We start from the raw sequence: 24,824 nt of genomic DNA on the forward strand, positions 1-24,824 counted from the left end.
CCAAAACCAAGGTGTGCTTTCCCATAGAAAGTAATGCAAAATGGACTAAAGCATTCCAGACTTCTAAAAACAACCCCTAAAACAGCAATTTAAAATGAATTTTACTATCTAACAAGACCATTGATCCATAAAAAGAAAGCAATAATCAATATAAAGGTAAAGGTAAGGGTACCCCTGACCATTAGGACCAGTCACGGACAACTCTGGTGTTGCGGCTCTCATCTCACTCTATAGGCCGAGGGAGCCAGCGTTTGCCCGCTGACAGCTTCTGGGTCATGCGGCCAGCATGACTAAGCCGCTTCTGGTGAACCAGAGCAGCACATGGAAATACCATATACCTTCCTGTCAGAGCGGTACCTATTTAGCTACTTGCACTTGAAGTGCTTTCGAACTGTTAGGTGGGCTGTCTACCAGCTCCATCTGGTACACAGGCTGAGACCCTCCCTGCCCGCAGACTGTCTGGCCAGAGTGGTGCATGCTCTGGTTATTTCCCGCTTGGACTACTGCAATATGCTGTACGTGGGTCTGCCTTTGAAGGTGACCCGGAAACTACAACTAATCCAGAATGCAGCAGCTAGACTGGTGACTCGGAGCAGCCACTGAGACCACATAACACCGGCCTTGAAAGACCTACATTGGCTCCCAGTACGTTTCCAAGCACAATTCAAAGTGTTGGTACTGACCTTGAAAGCCCTAAACTGCCTCAAAGGCCCAGTATACCTGAAGGAGCATCTCCACCCCCATCGTTCAGCCCAGACACTGAGGTCCAGCTCCGAGGGCCTTCTGGCAGTTCGCTCCCTGCGAGAAGTGAGGTTACAGGGAACCAGGTAGGGGGCCTTCTCAGTAGTGGAACGCCTGTGGAACGCCCTCCCATCAGATGTTAAGGAAATAAACAACTATCTGACTTTTAGAAGACATCTGAAGGCAACCCTGTATTGGGAAATTTTTAATGTCTAATGTTTTGCTTTTTTATGTGCTGTATGCCACCCAGAGTGGCTGGGGAAACCCAGCCAGATGGGTGGGCTATAAACAATAAAATTATTATTGTTGTTGTTGTTGTTGTTGTTATTGTTATTGTTATTATTTATTAATTACAAGATGTGCATTAGATGTTGCCTCTCTCATCTACAGTGGTACCTCTAGTTAAGGACTCGATCCGTTCCGGTGTGCCATTCGCACCCTGAAAAGTCTGTAACTGGAACGCCACTTCTCTGCAATCGCACAGCGCAATAGAGCGCATCTGTGCATGTGCAAAGCGCGCAAAACACTTCTGCACATGCGTGAAGCGCGCAGAACGCTTCTTGTGCACACACTTCTGCGCACGCATGGCGAAACCCGGAAGTATACACTTCCGTGTTTGCCGCGTTCGGATGCAACATGAACCTTAACACAACACGAGTTACGACTGTACAGTATACACAAAGCCCAGCCTGCAACAAAGCAGGAACACTGGACCACACCGCAGGGTAGTTGTAGACTATATTCTTGCTCCCAGCACCGGTTCCCCGACGTGCAATATTAACCTCGGCCTACACTGCAGGGCTGGCGTAACGCGCTAGGCCCCGCCCACCTCCACCTGGCCAGGTGGGCATCCTGCTCTCAAATCTGCATAAACTCCTCTCTCGCCCCACCTCCTCGTTCCTGGTTGGCTGCTTGCTCTAAGAGGCCGCGGTTCCCAGAATGACCGACAGGGGCCGCTGTGTGGCTCATCTTGAGCGGCGGTGGTGTAGAAACCGCGTGTCTCCAAGGTTTCCACGGAACGCCAGCGGATGTGACGAAAGCGCCGGGGTGACGTCAGGCGCACCCACATAGAAACGCGCCGGAAGCGCGGCAGGACATAAAAAAACGAAATGACCGGGGATAACGGTAGAAGGAGGAGAACCGAGCGAGCGTCGGAGCTGCGATGTGGCTCAGAGTCCCGAAAAACAGGAGAGGGGAGAGTTAAAAGGGCGCATGCGCAGCCGGAAGTGAAGGCGCCGGAAGCCCGGCCGAGGGCTAGGGGTTGCCAAGGGCAACGAAGAAGGGTATGACGCTTGTTTATTGGTTTATTTATTGCGCTTCTATTGCGCTGTTCACCCTCACAGGGAAACGAAGGTGGCCGGGACGGTTCTTCTGCCTCGCGAGGTGGGCTAGGCCGAGCGGAAGTTTGCAGAAATTATGCCTGGCATGGAGGGCGGTAGAGTTGGAAGGGACCCTCGAGGGTCATCTAGCCCAACCCTCTGCGATGCAGGAACCTGCCAAGGAAGGAGAGCCCACCACCTCCCGAGGGAGTCCGTTCCACTGTTTAATGGCTCTTAACTTTCAGGAAGGCGGAGAAAACGAAGGTCCTCCTCTACACGACAGCACAGTTAATCTCTGGAACTCTCCCTCAGGAGGCAGCGATGGGTCACATTGCATCAAATAAACAAGCTTTGGGTGTAAGAAGCTAGGCCAGGAATAGTCTTTCTGAGTCCTGATTGTGGCATTTTTTCATTTACTGCATTTCTATCTCAGCTTTTCCTCCAAGGAGCTCAAGGTGGAGTACATTGCTCTCCCCACCTCTTTCTAATTTAATTCCCACAACAACCTTTGAGGTGGGTTTGGATGAGAGGCAGCAAGTGGTGTCCACGATCAGCCCGTAAGATTCATGGGCAAGTGGGGATTTGAACCCTGATCTGGCACTCCATCCGCTACACCACACTGTCTCTCGCAGTCGCCAGCCTCCCGCTGTCGCTCACTTCTTACTTTTCCTTCCCCCCTTCTGCTTTTTCTCTCCTCAGGCGATGGCAGCCACGGTGGTGGAGGAGGAGGCAGAAGCAATAGCAAGGGAGGCTCCTGACCCTTGCGTCGCGCTGCGTCTCGTGGCCGCTGCCGCCTGGCACGTGGTAAAGAAGCAGCAGGTCCACGACTTCCCCCGCGTGCTGGCGCTGCTGGAGGCCGTGAAGGAAGCGGCACCTGACTTGGTGCACTTCCGGCACCTTGCCAAGCTGCGGTTGGGCCTGCAGGCAATGGTGGGTCTCAGGCCAACATTTCTTGCGTGTGCAGATGTCCTGCCGTGGCATTGGCAGGGTGAGGGGAGTTAAAAACGAAATAATCAGAGTGTTTTTCTTTTATCTACCACTTGACTTGGGGGGGAGGGGGGAAACGCTTCAAAGCAGTTTACAAAAACAATAAAACAATAAAATTGTCAGTAAAAATCCCAGCTTAAAGCACATGTCAACATTATAAATGTCTGGGTAGGCTGGCCTAAACAAAGAAGAGTCAAGTGAAGGCGCCAGCCTGATGTCCCTATGTCTCAGTAGCCTGGTCAGTCTTTGCTGGTTTTCACTTATTATTACCAAATGACTCTTTGATCCTTTCCTCCCATCCCTGTCCCACAAGTTCTCCCAGGTCACCATAGAGGAGGTCAGCTCCCTTGACTTTTCTTTTTTCTCTTGCATCAGGTGATCATGAGAATGCTTCAGGAGCAGCAGCCAAATGGCAAGATCTACAACGCTCTAGATACGTTCTTTCCAGAGGGGGAGACTCAGCCCCACACCAAAGCTGTGAGTGTCTGCATATATGTTCAGCGGAGCCAAACCGCCCTCTCCCCCCCCACACACACACCACCGTGCGTCCTTCCCTGCCATGCTCCTTCTAGGCTGCCCACCTCTCATTAAGGAGCAGCCATCCCTGCTTACTGTGGCCATCTTTTCCTTTCACCCCAGACGCCTCAGGACGTGGAGATGGTGCGGTTGGCTCAGGAGAACTTCCGGGATCTGGTGTTTGGGTTGCTGAGTGACCGCAGGGAGAAGGAGAAGTATGTGCAGGTGAGGCTGGTCGACGATGTTGAGAGGAAAGTCAGGCTGGGGTGCACTTGAACAATGCAAGTTTGGTTGTGGGTTTACTTATCTGTGTTGGGCAGAAGTTGGGATTGAAGGGACAGGCTCAACAGCCCAGGAAGGATCATCCTCTGTGGCAGCTCCTAAATAAGACAGCTTCTGGCAAATGCTGAAAACGCCACACCTCTCCACCCTGTTGGTTTTTTTTTACATTTTGGGGTATATTTCCAAGACCCATCTTGGTTTTGTGATTGCAAGCTGATTAAGCTATTAATATGGTGTTCTGGTTGCTTGCTGTAACCTGCCCTGGGACCTTGGGGTGAAGGGAAGGTTAATGATGATGATTATTATTTTTTTAAAAAAATCCTTCCAGTAGCACCTTAGAGACCAACTAAACTTAGTTGATCTCTAAGGTGCTACTGGAAGGAATTTTTTATTTTCTTTCGACTACGGCAGACCAACACGGCTACCTACCTGTAACTAGATGATGGTGATGATGATGATGATAGAATGGGACATACTTTGCATACAGAAATCCTACATTTGATCGGGGCATCTTCAGTTGAGAGATCATGGAAAATATTTTTTCTACCCAAGAGCCCCTTCAGGGATAAGGAACATCTGGCCCACCAGATCTTTGTGGTCTCCCAACTCCCATCAGCCCCAGCTACATGGTCCATGATCAGGGATACTGATCATAGTGCCACGACTTCTGCAGGGCCCCACAGGCTCCCCACCCAATAACAGAAAATGCCGGGGCAGCTGGACGCAAATGGCCAACCTCATAGAAGGCAGATCCCTATTCTGAAGATGGGTGTCGGAATAGAGCTTCGGTTGGAGGCAATTGCAAACGTTCTTGGATTTTTGCCTTTTAGGAGCACCTGGAAAAGGATTACGGAGAAGCCTTTATGCAGGTGGTTGAAGAGCTCTTTCACGACTACCTGTGGCAACTGGAGAAAACCCTTCCTGAGCCCCATTTGCAGCAGGTACCAGGCAGCAGTAGCAGGGCATGCATGGGCTGGAACCAAGCGGTGAGCTGGCAGTCCACTGCCGCCACCTTCAGCACTCCTGGGATGGAGGGGCCCTGTGGCTCCATGGTAGGGCACAGGCTTTATGGGCAGGCCTTGGCCCTCACTTTTACCTCCCCCCTCCACAGCTGCTGGACGCCGCCTGCCTCCAAGGGCCCAGCCAGACTCCCCAGCCGGACTCCAGCATCCTCTCGTGCTACCTCTCCACCATGGGGTACCAGACCGCAGGTAGGTAACGAAGGAATTTGGCTTGCGGCCCTTGGCCTGCCTTCCCTGTGTGTCCTTTGTCTGCAACTTCTTACCCTTCTTCCAGGATTACCTACCCACCCACCTTCCCCCCGCCTGTCAAGCTCCCTAGTTCACAGCGAGGAGGAGGGGGAACATAGGACACTTGAGCCCTCCCAGGCACACACATACAGGAGTAGTTCACCCTGCGCCCAGGAACAGTAAGTGTCTCCTTGTCCTTCTCATTTCCCCCGATTCCCCTGCCCCTTAATGGCTTGTTCTACCTTCTTTTTTTCTCCCTTCTTTAGGAATTCCCCCAGGCGTCGGCTGGGCAACCAGGGAATGGGTAGGTAGTCCTGCTTCTATGAATCTCTCCCCACTTTGTGGGCAAGTACAATTCTGGGAACTGAATGTATTCCTCCCCCCCAAAAAAAATAGTTTACTCCAGCCTCCCTGCCTTGGTACCCTTCCATGTACATTGGGCTACAGGTCCCATCAGCCCCAGCCTGGGATAGTCATAATCCAAAAGCAGCTGGAGGGCAGCAGCTGAAGAAAAATCCACATGAAGATTCACTGGGGGGTGGTTCCAGCGTTTGGATTTTTTGCAGAACAAATGTGCGGATTTTACAGTAGAAAGCAGGGTTGGCCAACCAGGTTTTGAGGGCTGGCTGTTTCCCCTCCCCTGTGAGACACCACTTCCCTGCTCCCCAAATCACCCCGCTTTTCCCCCTTCTGTGTTTCAGCCTCCCGTTTCCGGGAACATCTCTCTTTCTCTCTAGGAAGGCAGTTTATCGGGAGCAGACAGGGTGGAGGGGCTGTGGCGTGGCGTAGGTTTGGAATGACCAGGGTTGGAGTTGCTCAGCAGGGACCTCAGTTTCTCCACTACCCCCCCCCCAACTGCAGGGCCCTGACCTGATGGGCCTGCCCCCAATTTCCACATCCCCTCCCCTTTCCAAAGGAGGGTAGAAAAATCCCGAGATGCCACCACGTTCCCCTTGCATTGACCTGGGGAGAAGATGCAGCCTTGGCTATGCAGGGGAGCAGCGAAGGATGTGCCATGTACCCACAACCCCCTTCGTTCTCTTTCTAGAAGAAGTCGAGGATATTGTCCTGGATTCAAGCAGTGACGGGTGCAGTTCCCCTTTCAAGAAGGTGAGGAGCAAAATGCTCAGCATGCCATTGGGGGGCGGGGGGGGTGAGAGTGCAGGAGGTCAGGCCAGGGCCTTGGCTGGTGTCCCTGGTGAATGTTGAAGAAACAGCTGTGGGGCTTCTCTGAAGCCTTTTGGCTCAGCCCCGTAATTCCCCCATCCCCTCCTGGAGCAGCCAGCTGGGGCTGATGGGAGTTGTAGTCCAAAACCGAGGGCCCTCAGTTGTGAAAGGCTGCCGTGCTGTGAGTGTAAGCAAGCTCAAGCATGTGCAACTGAAACGGCTGCATCTTGCTTCCCTGTTCCTTGTCAGATTTTAGATTGTAGGCTCCTCAGGGCAGGGACCTATCCCCTAGTGCGCTGCAAAGTACCGTTTGCACTGATATTTAAATAAGGCTGATGGAGATGGGTCGAGTGTGTCCCTTCTTGAGCTTGAAGAGGTGGTGTGCCGGTAAGGGGCTCAGCCAGCCAAGGCCTCTTCTCCCTTTCTCCTCCAACAGGGAGAGTACCAGTGCACCAGACACAACACCCTCATCCCCACGTTGCAGCAGTACCTTAGCAACACCAGGAATCAGTGAGTGGCTGCCACCACCCCCCTCCCTTGTCTAGGAAGGGCCGCTGTTCTTTGCCACACCTTAACCTCTCTTTTTTTCTCCTTCCCTTCCTCCAGGTGCGCTAGTTCTTCAGGCTCAGCGAAATCCCATCTGACATGACATCCGCCCCACTGGTCTCCTCCTCCAAAGATGCCCGCACAAAGACATTTCCAGAGCTTTATTTATGGTTTTGGCAAACAGTGCAAAAGCTTCTGTTGCTGTTCCACTGTCGTCTTTCCCAACCTGTCTTTGGCCTGGCCCACGGAAAACGCCTCGCCTGCTCCCTTTCGAGTTTGGTCTCGGGAAGGAAAGACGCAAATTGCGCAGCGCAGAAGCGGGACTGGCGTGCAAATACTGGAATAAAATAGTTACGCAGACACACGTCTCCTTTCTACTCACAAGAGGAGGGCGGTCTGCCTATACTGGACTGAGCAAGGAATGCAATGGAGGGGAGTTAAGGAGTGCCAGCCTGGCGTCGGGCATGGAGTGGATTTGGTCAGCGCCAGGCTTGGTGCTTGTAAACCTGCCAGCGCTCCAGCTTGCCAGCCTGTGCAAATACTCCCACTGGAGTGACCCAGGAGCGGCCGCCGTCTCGTGGGGCGGAGGTCAGGGTTGGCAGGCCTCGCCGAAGATGGGGTTGGCTTGCTGCGTGACTCGGATGAAGGTGGTCCTGCGGCTGAGCTCCTTCAGCTTGGCAGCCCCCACGTAAGTGCAGGTGGAGCGGATGCCGCCCATGATGTCCCGCAAGGTGTGCTCCACGTCGCCCTTGAATGGCACTTGCACCACCTTCCCCTCGGACGCCCTGCAGGGGGAGGAGGGAGATATTAGCAGCCGGGCAGGGGCTGTCCAGCTCCCCCTCCTCGTACATTTAGCATGTATTACTGGAGCTGGAGAGAAGCTCTAGGCCCCAGCCTCAACCAGCCGTTTTGGGGGAACCATTCCTCCCTCTCTTCCCGGGCTTGACATCAGGCGCAGGAAAAATTCAAGCCGAGACTTGAGCGTGCTCACAAATCCTCCTTTGCTTGAACCTTCAACACCACAATCCTTACTAGAAATATAGGAGAGTTTGTGTGGCTAGACAGGCAAAGAGGCATCTTGCCCCATCATTCCACTTCCTGCATTTACCATATTTTTCGCTCCATAAGACACACTTTTTCCCTCCTAAAAAGTAAGGGGAAATATCTGTGCGTCTTATGGAGCGAATGGTGGTCACTGGAGCTGAATTGCCCAGGGGTCAAAAGAGGATCATGCTTTTTATTTTACAAAGAGAAAAGGGGGTGTTGAAAGGACCCCACTCAGCAGCTGATCAGCAAGAGATCGGGAGAGAGATAAGAGTCCCGGCTCCCTTTGGCCCCGCCCTCTTGCCACGACCTCCTTTGTTGAATGTGCTGCAGAGGGAGGTTGCTTGTTTCCCCAGCGACATGTGACTGGCTGATTAGATTATCTGTCTGGAAACTGTAGAAAAGGCTCCCTTTCTTTTAGAAGCTGCAGAAATGTGAGTTGAACCCCATAAAAATGGGGCTTTCCCTCTTTGCTTTTCCCCCTTTGCAAAAGGAGCTTTGCTTTTCCCCCTTTGCAAAAGGAGCTTTGCTTTTCCCCCTTTGCAAAAAAAGCTGCTAAACTTTTAGCTGATCCTCAAAAAATAGGGCTTTTCCCTTTGCAAAAAAAGTTGCTAAACTTTTAGCTGATCCTCAAAAAAAAGGACTTTTAGAGGAGGAAATTTTTTTCTGGGTTTCCTCCTCTAAAAACAAGATGTGCCCTATGGTCCGGTGTGCCCTATGGAGCGAAAAATACAGTAATTCTTTGATTCTGTGAGGAGCAACTCCCTTCATCTCTTGCCATGCTTGCTGTGACTGATGGGAGCTGCCAGAGTTTTCCCACTCAGGCATCACAGCAAGGATGCTGCCGAGTTAAAAATGCCACAGCAACTTGAGCCATGATCACAAGACTCCTTGCCTTCCCTCCCTAGACCTTGTGAGGTTTCCCCCCAGCCTGGCTGACCTTTCCCTTTCCCTCACAAAAGCTGCCCTGTGCTCTATTGGTGACATGCCCTTGCCTGGCTCTTAGCGATCAGATTTCCACCCAAGAAACTACAATTGTGCTTTAGTTCCCTCTACAGTCGTACCTTGGTTCTTGAACAGAAAGCATTTTGGGAGTCCGACTCCCGGAACCGTTCAAAAACCAAGGCGCGGCTTCCAGTTGGCTGCAGGAGCGTCCTGCAGCCAGTCGGAAGCCGCGCCAAATGTTCGGCTTCCAAAAATTGTGCGAAAACCGGAACACACACTCCCAGGTTTCGATCTGGGTTTCGTTCGGAAGCCGATTTGATCGGGAGTCGAGGCATTTAAGATCCAAGGTATGACTGTACTTCAGATGCTCAGGCATGAGGGTTGATACTTATGTAGGCCAAACAGCAGCACCTGCATGCAAGGAAGAGGTACTGGCAGACTCGGCCTGGCAGAAATAGGAAAAATCTGGAGTGGGGGAATGTTCCACAGCTCACCACCACTGTGTGGGCCACAGCTACCCACGAGGACTGAATGTGCTCGGTGGCTGCGGAACATTGGCTGATTTTTTTATTTCAGGAAATTTATATGCCGCGTGATCGTAAACAAAAAACCACGGTGGTTTACAAAATGAATAAGGTCATTAGTAAAAACAGCTATTCAAAACATTCCACAGCTACCGTGTTTCTCCTAAAATAAGACACCGTCTTATATTTTTTTTCACTCAACAAAACACAGTATGGCTTATTTTCAGGGGATGTCTTATTTTAACCGTGTCGCATCGGTACGCTGCATAGCCACGCCTCTCCAGGCTGTTTTAATGGGAGGTACCACGTCACTATGGCTTATTTTCGGGGTATGGCTTATTTTTGGGGAACGGCTTATATTTCACAAATGCATAGAAATCCTGCTATGGCTTATTTTATAGCTATGTCTTATTTTAGGAGAAACAGGGTAATTAAAATCAACAATAAAAACATATTAAAGCTCGCGTCAACATTCCGCATGCCCTGCAAGGTTTGCCTAAACAAAAATGTGTTCAGCAGGTGCCAAAAAGAGTACAGTGGAGGCACCTGCCTGTTGTTCAAGAGGCAGGGAGTTCCGAAGATCCATTTCCTACCTACGCCGGTGTTAACGCGGCACCTGCAGCAGTGCTGATTCTACCGATAGAAGTGGTTGAGTGAGCGTAACGCTTTTTGTGTTTTAACATTCTGCTGGCAGCCGCCAAGAGTGGCTGGGGCAACCCAGTCAGATGGCTGGCGTCTAAGGAATAAATTATTATCTTATTGCCTAGACAGAAAAGTGGGGAAACGAGAAGAGTGTATTGGTGAAAGGCACACCCGGCAGATCGGAGCAGCGAATCGGAGTGCTTCTACCCTGCAGCATTTTACAAAGAGGAGTGAATGTGAACGGGGTAACGGAAGGGGGAAAGGAGCGAGCACAAACTCTTATTTCTGCCACCGTACCTGTATTCTGCCACACCCCCGGTATACTTCTTCATGGCTACCTCGGAGCTCATGCCGTAAAAGAGCTTGTACTGCTTGCCTTCCTTCTCAATGAGCTCCCCGCCAGATTCGGTGTGCCCTGCCAGCATCCCTCCCAGCATGACAAAGTCCGCGCCGGCACCTGCACCCACAACAGAATTGGGAGGTGTGTGAGACAAGCAGCTTTAGCTGCGGGACCCTGAGAACCAGTCGGGTTCTGCCACCACCCCAACCCATTGAAGTTGGAAGGATGGGATTTTTATTTTTACCGAAAGCCTTTGCAACATCTCCTGGGCAGCTGCAGCCTCCATCCTGCAGGAGAGAAGGCAGAAGGACAATCTCAGCATTCCTCGTTCAATCTCCCCATGGCTGCCATCCTAAGCGCCTGCCTTCTCTTAGCAAAAGGCTTGGGCAAGCCTCTAGTCCTCATGGCCGGAAAGCCTATGCTTAGAGATTGGAACCAGCGGCGCAGCTGTCCTAGAGTTCTTAAACAGGATCAAACTCTCTGCAGCGGTCAGGGCTGCCCCTCCCAAGAACCCCTACAAAGTGGCCAGTTGAGGGGGCAGGAAAGCGTGGGGTTTGCCTGGATGCTTTCTCATGCCACAGGCAAGAGAAAAGTTTGATCCCAGGACAAAGTGTAGTTCAATAACAATGGATGGGCAGACCTTCCCCTTCCGCCCCTGCTCCAAAGGGGCTCCAGCATAGTTAAGGCTCCTGCCATCCCTTTGCCCATTGGACCTGGCAAGGGGGGAGCCGGGCATCTCACCGAGATGATGTGCCCATTGAGGCCGTGGGCGGCGTCAGCACATTCCATGACAGCACTGAGCTGGGGGTAGCCGACCCCCGTCTTCTTCCGCGTGGTACAAACCGAGCCTGGGAGGAGACAAGGCAAGTGGTTTATATATATATAATTTTTATTAACTTTTCTGTTTTGCAGTTTAAAATAAAGTCATACCTCGGGTTGCCTTCACTGCGGGTTGCGAACGGCACGGGATATGAACACGCCGAACCCGGAAGTAATGGAACGGAATACTTCCGGGTTTGGCAGGTTGTGCATGCGCTGACGCACACAGTGACGTCACCCACATGCTCAGATGCGCTGAATCACGACCCACGTGTGCACAGAAGTAGTGCTGCGGTTTGCGGACTTCTCAGGATACGAACGAGGCTCCTGAATGGATCCCGTTCGTATCTCGAGGTACCACTGTACTCATTTTACATCCTTAAGATATCAGTGACTTCCCTTCTTTTTCCATGGTTCATTTTACATACCATAAATCCCTGCATATTTTACGAAAACTGTACCAGTCAGTATTCCATTATTGCATCCATCAAAACTTATTTACACTGTTGAATTTATCTTAATGCTGCCAGTGTTTTAAGCTGTAATGAAACCAAATAAGAACTCTGGCCAAAGTTTTAACAAAAAAACATGCGTTTACTCATAAGTAATTCCAAACGTATTATCAATTCTGTAAAGAATTACAGTCTTAAACAACAAATAGTTTCATATGAAAGTTTTCTTTAAAGTCTTTTAGAGATGGCTGTCAGGGCTTCTCCAATGCGTGTCAGGTGTAAACCAGGGAGACCAGGACAGGGCCCCGTTTCGGCATGGATGCCTTCTTCAGCTGGCAATATCAAATAGTATTAAATAGCACAGAGTACATCAAGTTTCAAAATTGAACATTTTAAACAACATCAAATGAGTTATGTAAGGTTTTAAACAGAATTATAAAGTATCATTCACTAAAGGTCATAATTCAACAACATCAGATAAATTATTATTACAGGAAGTTTTAAAGTCTCGTGCTTATATATGTGCCCAAGTGGCTTTTCAAAGTATTTGGTTCCTTACCTTGTTTTTTATGGTAGAAGTATGTGAAAAATAAAAATGGTGTGTTTCTTTGATTCCTAAGAGGATATAGCGTCTGTAAACCATAGAAAAAACGACTGTTACAATTCTTCCATTAAATTGTGTATATGTGAAGTACAAGATTATGTGTGGTCTCACCTTAGAAGTTTTGCTGTATTTTTCTCTGTTTTTTTCGGGCGTTTCCTACTCATAGGTGAGTCTTATGGAGCGAATGGCCACAAACTCACCTATGAGTAGGAAACGCCCGAAAAAAACAGAGAAAAATACAGCAAAACTTCTAAGGTGAGACCACACATAATCTTGTACTTCACATATACACAATTTAATGGAAGAATTGTAACAGTCGTTTTTTCTATGGTTTACAGACGCTATATCCTCTTAGGAATCAAAGAAACACACCATTTTTATTTTTCACATACTTCTACCATAAAAAACAAGGTAAGGAACCAAATACTTTGAAAAGCCACTTGGGCACATATATAAGCACGAGACTTTAAAACTTCCTGTAATAATAATTTATCTGATGTTGTTGAATTATGACCTTTAGTGAATGATACTTTATAATTCTGTTTAAAACCTTACATAACTCATTTGATGTTGTTTAAAATGTTCAATTTTGAAACTTGATGTACTCTGTGCTATTTAATACTATTTGATATTGCCAGCTGAAGAAGGCATCCATGCCGAAACGGGGCCCTGTCCTGGTCTCCCTGGTTTACACCTGACACGCATTGGAGAAGCCCTGACAGCCATCTCTAAAAGACTTTAAAGAAAACTTTCATATGAAACTATTTGTTGTTTAAGACTGTAATTCTTTACAGAATTGATAATACGTTTGGAATTACTTATGAGTAAACGCATGTTTTTTTGTTAAAACTTTGGCCAGAGTTCTTATTTGGTTTCATTACAATTTATTTGGCAATAAGAACTCCAACTTCTTTCAGTGTTTTAAGCTGTGCACAATTATTTCCCATATATTCAATAAATGTTTTCTACTCTTCTATAAACGTATGTTCTTTTTGTTCTCTCATTCTATACGTTAAGTCCACAAGCTGCGCATATTCTGTCAACTTAAGTTGCCATTCTTCTTTAGTTGGGACCTCGCTCGTTTTCTATTTTTGGGCTAACAAAACACGGGCCACAGTAGTGGCATACATAAATAACCTTTTTTGACAGCTGGGAATTTCAGTCTGAATTATCCCCAACAGAAAGGACTCTGGGTTTTTTTGGGGGGGGAGTACTTTTAAACATTTCCCCCCAATTCATTATGGATCATTTCCCAATACACTTTTACCCTTTGCAAGTGGTTTAACCTAGCCAGCCTGCTCTTCCAGAGGGACGGAGAGGGTTGGGGCAGGACAAGACTTGAAAGACCTCCTGTCTTCCCTCGATTGAGATTTGACAGGTGCCCCCACTCCCAGGACAGATGGCCATCCGGCCTCTGTTTAAAAAAGAGCACCATTTAAAAGGAATGGGTATGTTTAGTCTGGAAAAGAGAAGGCTGAGAGGAGATATAATGGATATCTTCAAATATCTAAAGTGCTGTCACATGGAAGATGGGGCAAGCTTGTTTTCTCCCGCTCTGGAGGGTAGGACCCAAACCAATGGTTTCAAGAAAGGAGATTCCAGCTAAACATCAGGAAGAACTTTCTGACAGTAAGAGCTGTTTTGACAGTGGAACGGACTCCCTTGGGAGGTGGTGAGCTCTTCTTCCCTGGAGGTTTTTAAGCAGAGGTTGGATGAGCAGCTGTCATGGATGCTTTAGTTGAGATTTGGGCTAGATGACTCTTGGGGATCCCTTCCAACTCTGCAATTCTATGAACCCATTCCAACGGCTTTCACCTGCCCTAAAAGACCACTTCTGCCTATCAACCTATCCAGACCTTAAGAGCATAATCAGTGAATAAATAAGGGTGCCTTCAGTTTAACACAAGACTCCTGAGAGAGAACCAGTATGGTGTAGTGGTTAAAAGCGGTAGACTCATAATCTGGTGAACCGGGTTCACTTCCCCGCTCCTCCACATGCAGCTGCTGGGTGACCTTGGGCTAGTCACACTTCTTTGAAGTCTCTCAGCCCCACTCACCGCACAGAGTGTTTGTTGTGGGGGAGGAAGGGAAAGGAGAATGTTAGCTGCTTTGAGACTCCTTCAGATAGTGATAAAGCTCGATATCAAATCCAAACTTCTTCTTCCTGCCATAACCCCAAGACGGATCTGACCCCAAAAAGCTTACCCATCCTTCTACACTTACCTGGGCCAATCCCCACTTTGATTATATCAGCTCCTGATAAGATGAGCTCTTCCACCATCTCCCCTGTCACCACATTCCCAGCCTGGCAAAGAGAAAAACGTCTGACTTGTAGGACCAAAAAGGCTGGCTTGGGTGAAACATGCCATGGTGGGACATAGGGGTGAAATTCTGAAGCCTTCAAGACAAAGGCTACACCGTGGTGTGGAAATAATGTGATGGATGTGGGGGGGGGGGGACAGTGGGACGTGATCAGGAAACACAACTAGCCTTGCCATATAGTCCTATACATTCTGGTAACCTCCCGTCTTGACTACTGCAATACACTCTACTTAGGGCTAACCTTGAAGACTGCCCAGACATGGCAGCAATATTGGGAGTAAAATAAATAAGTAAGAGCCCTGCAGGATTGGGCTGAAGGCCCATCCAGTCCTTACAGTGGCTGCAAAGGGAAGCCCAAGAAAGATGAAACGTACAATGATGGTGTGATCCGGAAACCGCTTGCGCACGTCCCTCAGGAACTGGACAAAGTGCTCGGAGTACCCATTGGCCACGTCCAGGCAGATGTAGCGCACCTGCGGCACCGTCTCAAGGATCTGCTCCAGCTGTTCAAAGTCAGAGGGGCCGGTGCCTGAACTGGCTGCCACGTTCTGGGGAGAAGCAGCGGGACAGATGGTAAAGAACTGGATAGGGAGGAGATAGGGTTGCCCTATTCCCCAGGGCAACTTGAGACGTGAGGGCGACTCAACGGATGACCCAGGAGAGGAGCTAATGTCAGGTGGCCTGAAGCCCAAGCGAGGGCGACAACATTCACTCACCAGCAGGCATTCTGGGTTCTCCGCCGCAAACTCCTTCCACTGGTCCAGACTGTAGTGTTTGTGGATAGTGGTGAAGAGAGAGAACTGGGAAGAGAGATGGAGGGGAAACAGACACTGAGAAAAGTGAGGAAACAGCCCTAGAGCAGGCATCCTTCAACTCTGGGTGTCCTGGTGTTACTGAGACTACAACTCCCATCATCCAGAGTCACCTTGGGCCGATGGTCACGGATGGTGGGAGCTGGAGTCCAGCATCTTCTGCAGGGCACCCAAGGCTGAAAAACATTGCCCTGCAGGTACCACCAAATGGGGATCAGGTATACATTTCCCCCCTCCCCTCTATCCACCTTTACTGCTGATCAGGTGAACTCCGATAAGGAACTCTGGGTCAACCTGTGATTTCCCTGTGAACCACCCTGAGATATTCCAAGGAAAGGCGCTATAGAAGTTAAATAAATAAATTAAATTAAGTAACCAGTGATCCCAAAGCTGAACACCTTGCCAGGGCTAGCAGGGAGCAGCGCCTCTGCTGTAGCAGGAAGCCCTTGCAGCACCCAGGTGACCAGGCTGCCTCGACAGCCACCGTACCTTGCAAAGGACCTTGGCCATCTCAAAGGTGCCCACGGTGTCCATGTTGGCAGCAATGATGGGGATCCCTGTGTATGTTTGCTTGGAGTTGCGGAATATGAAGGACCTCATGAGATCCACCTGGGAAGGAAGGAAGCCAAGATAAAAGGTATAGGGCTGCAAGAGCGATATGGCCTGAGAGTCACTGCTCCTAACTTCTGAGGTGTCGCATGACGATAGAAACCAGTGTCTCCCAGTATGGAGCAGCAGGCGGGGGACCTGTTTCTCCCATCTTCTGTTGTGGCTTAAACCAAACATCCTGCAGTACTCGCCCGTCAGGGAGCAATCTGATAAATAGATGGCTCAGCCAATGCTTTACCTGCGGAAATTGTTGTCCCTGATATCCCCAGTCCTCAGGATGTAGGACCGGGGTGTAAATATCAGGTCCAGGCTAAGCATGAAGTGTGAGGATGCCGATGTCTTTAATTTAAAAAGGTTGCTAGTCCTCATGACTTCAAAGCAAACATGTGTAACGTGACCCTTGACAGGGAAATGCCCCTAAGCCCATTCCACTCAGCAATTACAGCAAGTCCAGCCATTGAGGGAAGGGCTTCAAATATCAGATTGGCCTCCATTTAAATGTCCTGGCTCCATTCAGTGTCCCACACTTATGTCTCAGCAAACTGTTAACATACAGGAGGGCATCTAAGCAGCATTCTCACCTCACTGCGAGACTTGAGAGTGCTCCGTTTCGGCCTCAAGAGGACATCCTTGAAGTCTAACTTAACGTCATTGTCGATGTGTGGCATCTTCGACCCCTTGGAAGGAAAGCAAAAAGGGCACACTCTGGGACACCAGGCAGAAAATCCTAGCCTATTCCACCAGGAGAACACCAGCACTAACCAGCAGATAACAAATTACGGTAACTAATCAGTGAACATAAGAACAGCTTTGCTGGATCAGGCCAGTGGGCCATCGAGCCTAGCATCCGGTTCTCAGTGGCCAACCGACTGCTCCAAAAGTAAGCCCAAAAGCAGGACCTGAGCACAACTGTAGAACAGATTGTTATCGGTAGCGTTGCCTGTTTAAGACACACATTTCTTTTCAAAGCCAATTTTGTCAATATTGAAACTGAAAATATTTTCCTATAGCAACCAGCAGTGGTTTTTGGCATTAAAATGCAAGTTATCTTAACAGGCCGTGACTTGTGTTGCTTCCACGAACCACAGCTTGCTAACACTAACAGCCGTTCATGACCTCTGCTTCTTCCTCAGTTTCTCGCAGTGATTCCACGCATGCCACTCTGTGGAAAAACACTAGGCACATTGTATCTCTGATCTCCACATAATCTCTGATCCTCTGGTCCCCAGTTAAGTTGTTTGTCAAACTACAACTCCATCTCCACCACCTCGCAGAGGCTACCTCTTGGGACTTCCAATAACATTAATAACAATAACTTCCATTAACACAGCTGTCACATTAAAACCTCAACCAGTCTCCCTCTTTGGGCTTGTCACCAATCAGCAGCTCTTATCGCCCCAAGGGAAGCAGAGTCGATTACAGGCATTTGCAAAGACTTTGCACCTCTTATCTTTAATTATCCCGCCAGTTCCAGGAACACCACCCTGCACCCCACATCCTAATGCTATAAATTGTCAGCAAGTTCTGAAATGGACGCACTTCCAGGGAAGCGTCTGTATGACTGACGCCAGCCTTTGAGCACGCCTGCGGGGCGTCTGACTCTCTTAAAACCAGTGGGGCGCCACTGCCAGCATACTGGGACAGGGGCGCAGATGTCACAGAACCATCAATCCCACCACCTGACCCCTCCCCCAGCAAGGCACTGCCATGTTAGCATAAGTCATGCTAACTCTGCATCGCTGCCCCGGACCCCCAACCCCACTCAGAGCGAAGGGGACGTGGTTCACATCACGAATGTGGGGTTTGTTTTGGGGGGACAAGTGCGAGGAGCCGGATTGAGCCCTACTTCCGGTGCACCCTTGGGCACCCCTTCCCGCGCACTTCCGGTTGCGGCTACCCGATCTCAGAAGGCTGGAGTCAGCGCGAGCTTCTTTTCCACAACGGCGCGATTCCACCCGGCTTCTCGCCACTCGGCCACGCCCCCTTTCCTCCTGGTCCTTCTGGACCTCTTCGGCGCACTGCCTTGTGGTCCTTGTAGTCTTCTCCCCTCACTGCCTATAACAGCGAGCGCTCGCTGGACTGCAACTCCCACAAGCCAACGCGCCTGGAACGGCCCTCGGGAAACGTTTGCCCCACCTGCGTGCGTGCGCGTGACGTCGAATCTCGCGCGAGCCAACCAAGAGAACGACAGGAGGGGAAAAGACGGCTACTCCCAGCGGGCGGGGCACGGCGGAGATGGGTTTCTGACGGGAGATGTAGTCCGAATAAATTGACGGGAGATGTAGTCCGAATAAATAGTGCCTGACGGGAGATGTAGTCCGAATAAATTGAAGGCGGGGAGCGCGAAGCAGAAGTGAATGGCTGGCCAGCAATTAAGCGGGGCTAGAATTATAGTCGCGCCCAGTAAAGCATTTAAGCGGCGGCTGCTGCGGCAGTATGGGACAAAATGCGCGGGAGACGTAGTTCATAAAAGTTCACTTATGTGGAAAGGACTCCATCTCCCATAGTGCACTGCGGATCAGCAAGCGAAAGGGTGTCGAAGAGGTGAATTCAAGCGGGGATTCAACCGCAGAACAACGCCGCACGCTTTATCTCGAGCTCTAAACGTCTTTACTGGCTTCCTTTTAAAAAGAGGCAAAAAAGACTGGAAGGCCCTTTGTGTGGGGGGGGAAAATACTCTGAAGCGGAAGTGACGTCAGATAAACCGGAAGGAGCGTGAGGGAGGGAAAGAGCGCTCCTGTTCTGCTTCCGAGGTCAGAGGTCGAGCGGCTGACTGAAGAGGCTGGTCACGATGCTGATCAAAGTGAAGGTAAGGAAGGCTCTCGGCGGTTCCCCGCTGGGGAGAGGGGTGGAAGAAGACCCGGGGGGGGGTCACCTCCTCGTGTCCCGGAGCATGACGGGATAGCTTTGCTGCACCCCTCGCTCCTGCCGCAGTGCATTGTGGGGCACCTGCAGGCATCCCCCCCCCCGGTCCAGCCCTGGTTGTGTTGCGGGTGGGGCTCCTCCCTTGGCCAAGTGCAGAAAGAGAGGCTCCTCCCACAGCTTCCTCCTGGAGGCAGGAGGTAAACAGGTAGAGCTCTCTTCTTCCCCCCCCCCGTCTTTTCACTGCGCTTGGGAGCGCTTCACCTGCTGGATTTCCGCCTGCCGTGGATCAGGCGCGGGTCCCGACTCCATCGCATTCTAGTAAATGCCTAGGCTGTGGAAAGGCTGGCCCATGTCATTTCAGACTTCAAAACTAAGCTGGTTCAGAATAAAATATCACAGGAAAATAAAAGTGCAACTTTAATACAATATTAAAAGGTCAAAAGAGGGGGAAATCGCAATGTTTGTATAGTAACTGACTTGTCTGTCTGGGTCAAAGCCTAATCACAATAATTGTATGATAGCGGGGAGCTGATGGTCAGATATATAAGCCTCAAGAGATGCCCAAAATTTGGGATCCGTTGAAAAGGCACAATTGCCAGAGTACCACACAACTACCGGTATATATACTAACTGGTACCACTTGGGCATAGTAAGCTCATGGTCATGACTGAGAAGTCAACTTATCACTTCATTTTGACAAACGAACCTTTCGGACCTAATTTCTGTGACCAACTTGTAGATAATAATTTTCTTTTGGCCACTAGAGAACAACAATTGGGTTATCTTTGATTAAATTTGTTCTTAGTTATTGGTCAGATAAGGATTTTGATCAGGCCTATTTTGATGTGAATAGACAATTTGTTACTGCATTGTTATGTGATTTTATTTGGACTGCATTTTTATATTGTTACATTGGATTAAAGTACATTATTTTCCTATAATATTTCAAAGTATTTTACCTTTTTTTAATTCCTACCCAACTTACCTTTTGAGTCTAGTTTTGCAGGTTGGAGTAATATATCCTTTCATGTGTTGGTACATAACATTAATGCACATGGGAAATTTTAGATTTTTAAATATATATATTTTTAAACAAGAATAAACAGAATAAATTATCCCTTTGTCCAAAATTTTGCATTTATGATTAAAATTTACTATTGCAGTATATAAATTGTTTACAGGGCGGTCTTTTAAATAGCATTTTAATTCATTATTTAAGCCTTTTTTTCTTAACTGGCCTGCAAATGAGAAAAAAAGACTAGAATAAAACAACAATTTAAAATACAGCAGTAAAGTGAGCCCATCAGAAGCTTAGATTCCATCAGAGACTAGGTTATAAACTATTGAATTATGGATGTTAGTTCAGAATTTGGTATTCAGCTCCACATTTTAATGAGCGGCTCAAAGATGGTGCTGAAGAACTCCACTCAGTGGTGAAACTGCATCATATTCAGTTGGAAACCCAACATTGAATTAATTATTTTGTCACTTAATACTGGGATCAAATAGAGCTCAGAAGTTCTGCTGGAACAGAGATAGCAAGCTTTTTTGGCATGACTGTTGCTAGCACTGCTTCAAAGGTGGGAAAAGTGCTAGGGGATTCAATAAACTGGGGTGCCACCACCCAGAAGGCTCTAAAGTAGCCTCCCCGACCTCGTGCCTTCTAGACATTTTGGACGACAACTCCCACCAGCCCCAGCCAGCACAGGTGATGGGACTTGTAGTTCAAAACATCTGGAGGACACTGGATTGTGGAAGACTGCCCCTAGATCTTAATACCTTGCCTAGAGTTGTTTATGTTGTAGGGGCACTCACAAAACAGCTTCCTTGGATGTTCTTGCTGCACTGGAGGGAGAGAATAAGCGGGAACAGGTGCTGTGTTCAGATGGAGTTCTGGGCCAGGCATTACCTCTAAGCATCTTTTTCCTTTTGCCATCTCCTCCTTGTTGGCAAACTTGCTGCCAAATGAGGAGCTAACTGCTCTGTGTGTGAATCTCGAGGGCCGCACCCCAGGAATCCCATTTCATGAAAAATGCCAATGCCACAGTCTTCTGTCGACTTGACAGGACTTGCTTCTGGGTTTCAGAGCCAGCAGCTGTGCAAAGGGAAATGGTTTTAACCCAGTGTTTTAAATTCCACCCCCCCCCCCCACAACTGCTTTGACATGCAGTGGGACGCTGCCTGCCTCCCACTTCCTCTGGTGTTCAGATTGGAGGTGGGTGGAAAGATTGCCTCCCATTTCAAATCTGAGTTGTGGATTGCCCCAGGGCAGAACTGGGATGAGCCGGGATTGCTGGAGTGAGGGGTTCTGGGATACTGTCTCTGGTTCATGATGGAAGAAGAAAGCCACAAGCTCCAGTTCTGAGCGTGATCAGAGAGAGGAAGGTTATAATGAATTGTGTCCGGGGAGATGGTGGGAGCTACAATCCTGATGCAGAATGAGAAGGGAGTTTGGGGAGGGCCGTAAGCTCTCAAAAAGCACCCAGCCCCACCTTTCTTTTGGAGCAGCAGGAGGGAAAAAAATGTCGTGTCTTCTAGCCTTGCTGCCTGAAGAGGCGGCTGAATCATTGTGGGGGAGATGGGTGGCTGCTGGTGGCTGAGGCCTCTCTCTTTTGTTGCAGACGCTCACCGGAAAAGAGATTGAGATTGACATAGAACCCACAGACAAGGTACCTTGGGCAGACAAACATGGCAGGTGGGATTGTGATGATGACAACGGCGCTCTGCACCTAGCAGGGGATCACCTGTTTGGCTCTTCCATTCTAGTATATGGAGAGGGACATGTTATTTGCCCTGGTATGTGGGGCTGGTTTGCATCACTGTGGGTCCTGCCCAGCCCCTCGCACCAAGGCAAACAACATGGCTCTCCCTTCCTCAAGTCCAGTTATGTTGAACTGGCTGAGATCAAAAAGGCCCCCTCCCTGATGAACTTCCAGTGTTGGCGAAACAGGCATTTTAAGTGAGTTTTAAGTGGGCTCCTTTTTGCAATGTATGCTGTATCGCTGCTGTACACCTCTTAGAAACTATGACATTAAGTGGTACATGAATTTTACTTCTGCGCCCCCCCCCCCCGCTTGGCCTATTATCAGTCTGGCCAGATGGTGGAGCTATTCCTCCCCTGCTGTCTTGCCCTCAGATCATGGGCAGTGAGGCATGTTTGCCAAGGGGGTCCCTCCATGCTCTTGAAAGGGCAGCCAGGACTTTGCTGGGCAAGCGTGACATCTCCTTCATCAGCACAACTGAACCACAATGCCGATCCGCCTCCCAGTCACATTGGTCACGTGTGAGAAACAGTTGAGAGGTTCATCAGATCCTCCTGGGCCACATTCAGCAGCTTTTGGGGCGGAGGCCACAAGGATGGGGAGGCCCAGATGCTCGGATGTTGCCCTTTGTGACAGCGAAACGGATTGAAAGAGTCAAGCAGGCCGTTTCCCCCCCCCCCTGGGAAGTGAGCTTTTCCCTCCGTCAGCCTTGCCCACTAGTGTTGATGTGAGGTTGCAGCTAAAAACTGCTCTGGATAGACTGTGACCCTTTTCTGTTCTCTCTCTCTCTCTTTCTCTTCTCTCTCTCTCTGCACCCCTTCCCCCCAGGTGGAGAGAATAAAGGAGAGAGTGGAAGAAAAAGAAGGAATCCCGCCACAACAGCAGCGCCTCATCTACAGCGGCAAGCAGATGTGAGTCCATCGGGAGCGGCGGTTGCTTCCCGGTGTATTGTGAGGAATGCCTGGCATTTGTAGGGCCGCTAGGGTGGAAGCATAGGCTGCCCTAGTGCATTGCGGGACAATTGTTTTATAGGATGGTGGCCCTCAGGTCTCATCAGGCCAAGCCACAGCACCTGGCCCTACAGGGATGGGGCAGGTGAAAACCTGGCATAGCCATAGTAGGGGTTGCAAGCTTGGAAAACACAGGGCAAAGTGCTGCAGTAGACAGCGCCTTGGAAAGGCATGGCAAGGCCCAGCTGATTTGTCAGCCCCTTTTCAAAACATTGCAGAGCGCTTTGCAAAGCATTTTACAAGGCTAGTATGCGGCAGAAAAGTCACCTGATGCTATTGTGGCATCAGGTGATTGGCAGGTGGTGGCCCCACGAGGGGTGGAGGAGATAATGATCTGGCCCACTGGCATTTCTATGCTGCCTTTCCATGAAAAAACACCCTCAAGGTGGATAGCGACAATAACAGCCACAATATAAAAAGGCATATTTAAACACAATAGCAGCAGAAGAAAGCAGTTGAGGTCGTTGGCCCAAACACCTGCTTTAAATGAAAAGGGCTTTCCCTACTAGAAGAGGGTCCTCAAGAACAGTGCTAGACCAGCCTCCCTCAGCAGGACGTTCCAAAGTTTGGGACCAGCCACTTCAGTTGAAATTCCTGCATTGCAGAGGGTTGGACTAGATGACCCTTGGGGGTCCCTTCCAACTTTACGATTCTACGAAAGCCCTTCTTCAAGTTCCTGCCAAACCCATTCTGTATATCAGTGGGAGAGAGACAAGATTGTCTCTGGAAGGTCTGAGCATCCCTGGCAACCTCAGAAGGACAGTTGCAACATGCCTGGGTGTATTATCTGGCCTGTTGCTCCACTACATAATACATCCTTGAAGACCTTTTCCCAGCCTTTGCCAACCTGGAGCCCTCCAGAGGTTTGGCAAGCCTGATGTAGGGGAACGCTGGGAAAGAGAATTATCTTGTGCAAAAATCTTTGCCTCAGTTAATAATGAATGAAATAACATTATTATGGGCCATGCCCATTTGCTTCCTTCAACGATATCTTATTTTTGGGCTATGAGCAGGGTAAAAATATTATTATTGCTACTACTTGGTAAGCGACAGCCGTAATGTGTTGTTCTGTATTACATCCCTGTTGCTGTACTATGCCAGTCTGTAGAGCCGAAGCCCCTGGGGGTTTATGGGAGTTGTAGTCCAGAACATTTGTAGGACTCCAGCTTGGCCCAGGGTGCTCTAACCGCTCCTGCCTTCATCTCTTCCCAGGAACGACGAGAAAACAGCCGCCGACTACAAGATCCAGGGCGGCTCTGTGCTCCATTTGGTCTTGGCGCTACGAGGGGGAGGCCTGCGATGATGGCGCACCCATCCCTCGGCGCGTCCCCCTCCCCTCTCCCCACAAAGGACAGATCTGCCGTTTGCGTGTGGGACACCGCCAGACTGCGCATAGCTACCCTCCCAAACCCTTTCTTCCTCCCGGATCCAGGGAGAATATGGCCGCTGCCACCCACCACCCCGGAGATCTTCCGTAAGCTGTCATTTGAGGGAGGTGCCATTTAGCAGGGGCAAGAGGGGGGGAGTCCATGGTTTGTTGCCTTCCTGGGGGATCTCGTGTCCCGCCGCCCCCGATTCCCCTCATGCATTTCCACCCCGGCAACTTCTCAAGTGCTGCCTATGCTCGTTGGCTGTGTTTCTGCCTCCCCACGTTCAAATGTCCTCCCTGCCCCCCCCTTCCCGCAGTTGAAATGGCTGAATGTTAAATAAAGATGTTTCACGTGGTTTCTTGAGTTGCAGGCTCGTGACTGTGTTTGACTCTGCTTACGGTGTGCCCTTTTCACTGGGGTATTCAGGATCCTCAAAAGGCATTTCCTTTCCTCTGGGATGTATAGCATGTGCGCTTGTATATGTATGCACAGGGCAACAAGGGCTAACAGCTGCATTTCCCATTTCCCAGATTTTTTTTGCAGAGGGAGCCATGACAGTGTAGTGGTTAACCCCTCCCGCTGCAATGTTTAAGGCAGCTTTTATTGGGTCAGAACCACAGCGGGCCAAATAAAGGTGGAGTCCGCTGGACTGTTAAGTTACACAGGCTTATAGAGAGACATTCCTTCCCCTTAGCTTTACAGAGGCGTAGTAATTAAATTTCAGACAGAAAGCAGGGCTCCGTTATCAGAGCTGGATGCCTGACTCGGCGGGAAGAGTTTCTGCTACCTCTCACCGATCCGAGGCGGAGTTTTTCCTGCACAAACATTCCTTGCACAGTCTGAGTAAGCGGATTCTCCTAGCAAAATCCTTCCACAGCAGCCTCTTTTTACATCTC

The 24,824-nt window shown here is 49.6% G+C and overlaps 3 protein-coding genes across 9 annotated transcripts; 2 read left to right on the forward strand and 1 right to left on the reverse strand.

The window, feature by feature from the left end:
• The first annotated feature begins 1,835 nt into the window (after positions 1-1,835).
• TINF2 (TERF1 interacting nuclear factor 2) lies at positions 1,836-7,163 on the forward strand. 4 transcript variants are annotated; one of them, XM_033169738.1, is made up of 11 exons: positions 1,836-2,024; positions 2,760-2,990; positions 3,423-3,524; positions 3,687-3,788; positions 4,676-4,786; positions 4,957-5,056; positions 5,142-5,274; positions 5,362-5,399; positions 6,144-6,205; positions 6,699-6,772; positions 6,869-7,163. In XM_033169738.1, the coding sequence occupies exons 1-11, from the start codon at positions 1,851-1,853 to the stop codon at positions 6,909-6,911; spliced, it is 1,170 nt and encodes a 389-aa protein (XP_033025629.1). In that variant the 5' UTR covers positions 1,836-1,850; the 3' UTR covers positions 6,912-7,163. The 4 variants fall into 4 exon arrangements, with proteins under 4 accessions (XP_033025629.1, XP_033025630.1, XP_033025631.1 ...); XM_033169739.1 differs by having other exon boundaries at positions 6,147-6,205; XM_033169741.1 differs by lacking the exon at positions 1,836-2,024 and adding an exon at positions 2,032-2,124.
• Positions 7,164-7,259: 96 nt separating this feature from the next.
• GMPR2 (guanosine monophosphate reductase 2) lies at positions 7,260-17,919 on the reverse strand. Of its 4 annotated transcripts, none has more exons than XM_033169742.1 (10): positions 17,819-17,919; positions 16,503-16,598; positions 15,802-15,921; positions 15,217-15,300; positions 14,875-15,048; positions 14,402-14,483; positions 11,045-11,151; positions 10,548-10,590; positions 10,261-10,420; positions 7,260-7,593 (listed from the first exon to the last, which is right to left on the reverse strand). In XM_033169742.1, the coding sequence occupies exons 2-10, from the start codon at positions 16,587-16,589 to the stop codon at positions 7,398-7,400; spliced, it is 1,053 nt and encodes a 350-aa protein (XP_033025633.1). In that variant the 5' UTR covers positions 16,590-16,598; positions 17,819-17,919; the 3' UTR covers positions 7,260-7,397. The 4 variants fall into 4 exon arrangements, with proteins under 4 accessions (XP_033025633.1, XP_033025634.1, XP_033025635.1 ...); XM_033169743.1 differs by having other exon boundaries at positions 17,796-17,878; XM_033169744.1 differs by lacking the exon at positions 17,819-17,919 and adding an exon at positions 17,768-17,787.
• A 712-nt stretch (positions 17,920-18,631) lies between these two features.
• Positions 18,632-24,291, forward strand: NEDD8 (NEDD8 ubiquitin like modifier). The gene is made up of 4 exons (XM_033168903.1): positions 18,632-18,730; positions 21,408-21,455; positions 22,377-22,459; positions 23,771-24,291. Exons 1-4 carry the CDS (start codon positions 18,713-18,715, stop codon positions 23,859-23,861), a joined length of 240 nt encoding a protein of 79 aa, XP_033024794.1. The 5' UTR covers positions 18,632-18,712; the 3' UTR covers positions 23,862-24,291.
• Positions 24,292-24,824: the final 533 nt, after the last annotated feature.

Source organism: Lacerta agilis, chromosome 14, assembly GCF_009819535.1.
Source record: "Lacerta agilis isolate rLacAgi1 chromosome 14, rLacAgi1.pri, whole genome shotgun sequence".
Taxonomy (NCBI): domain Eukaryota; kingdom Metazoa; phylum Chordata; class Lepidosauria; order Squamata; family Lacertidae; genus Lacerta; species Lacerta agilis.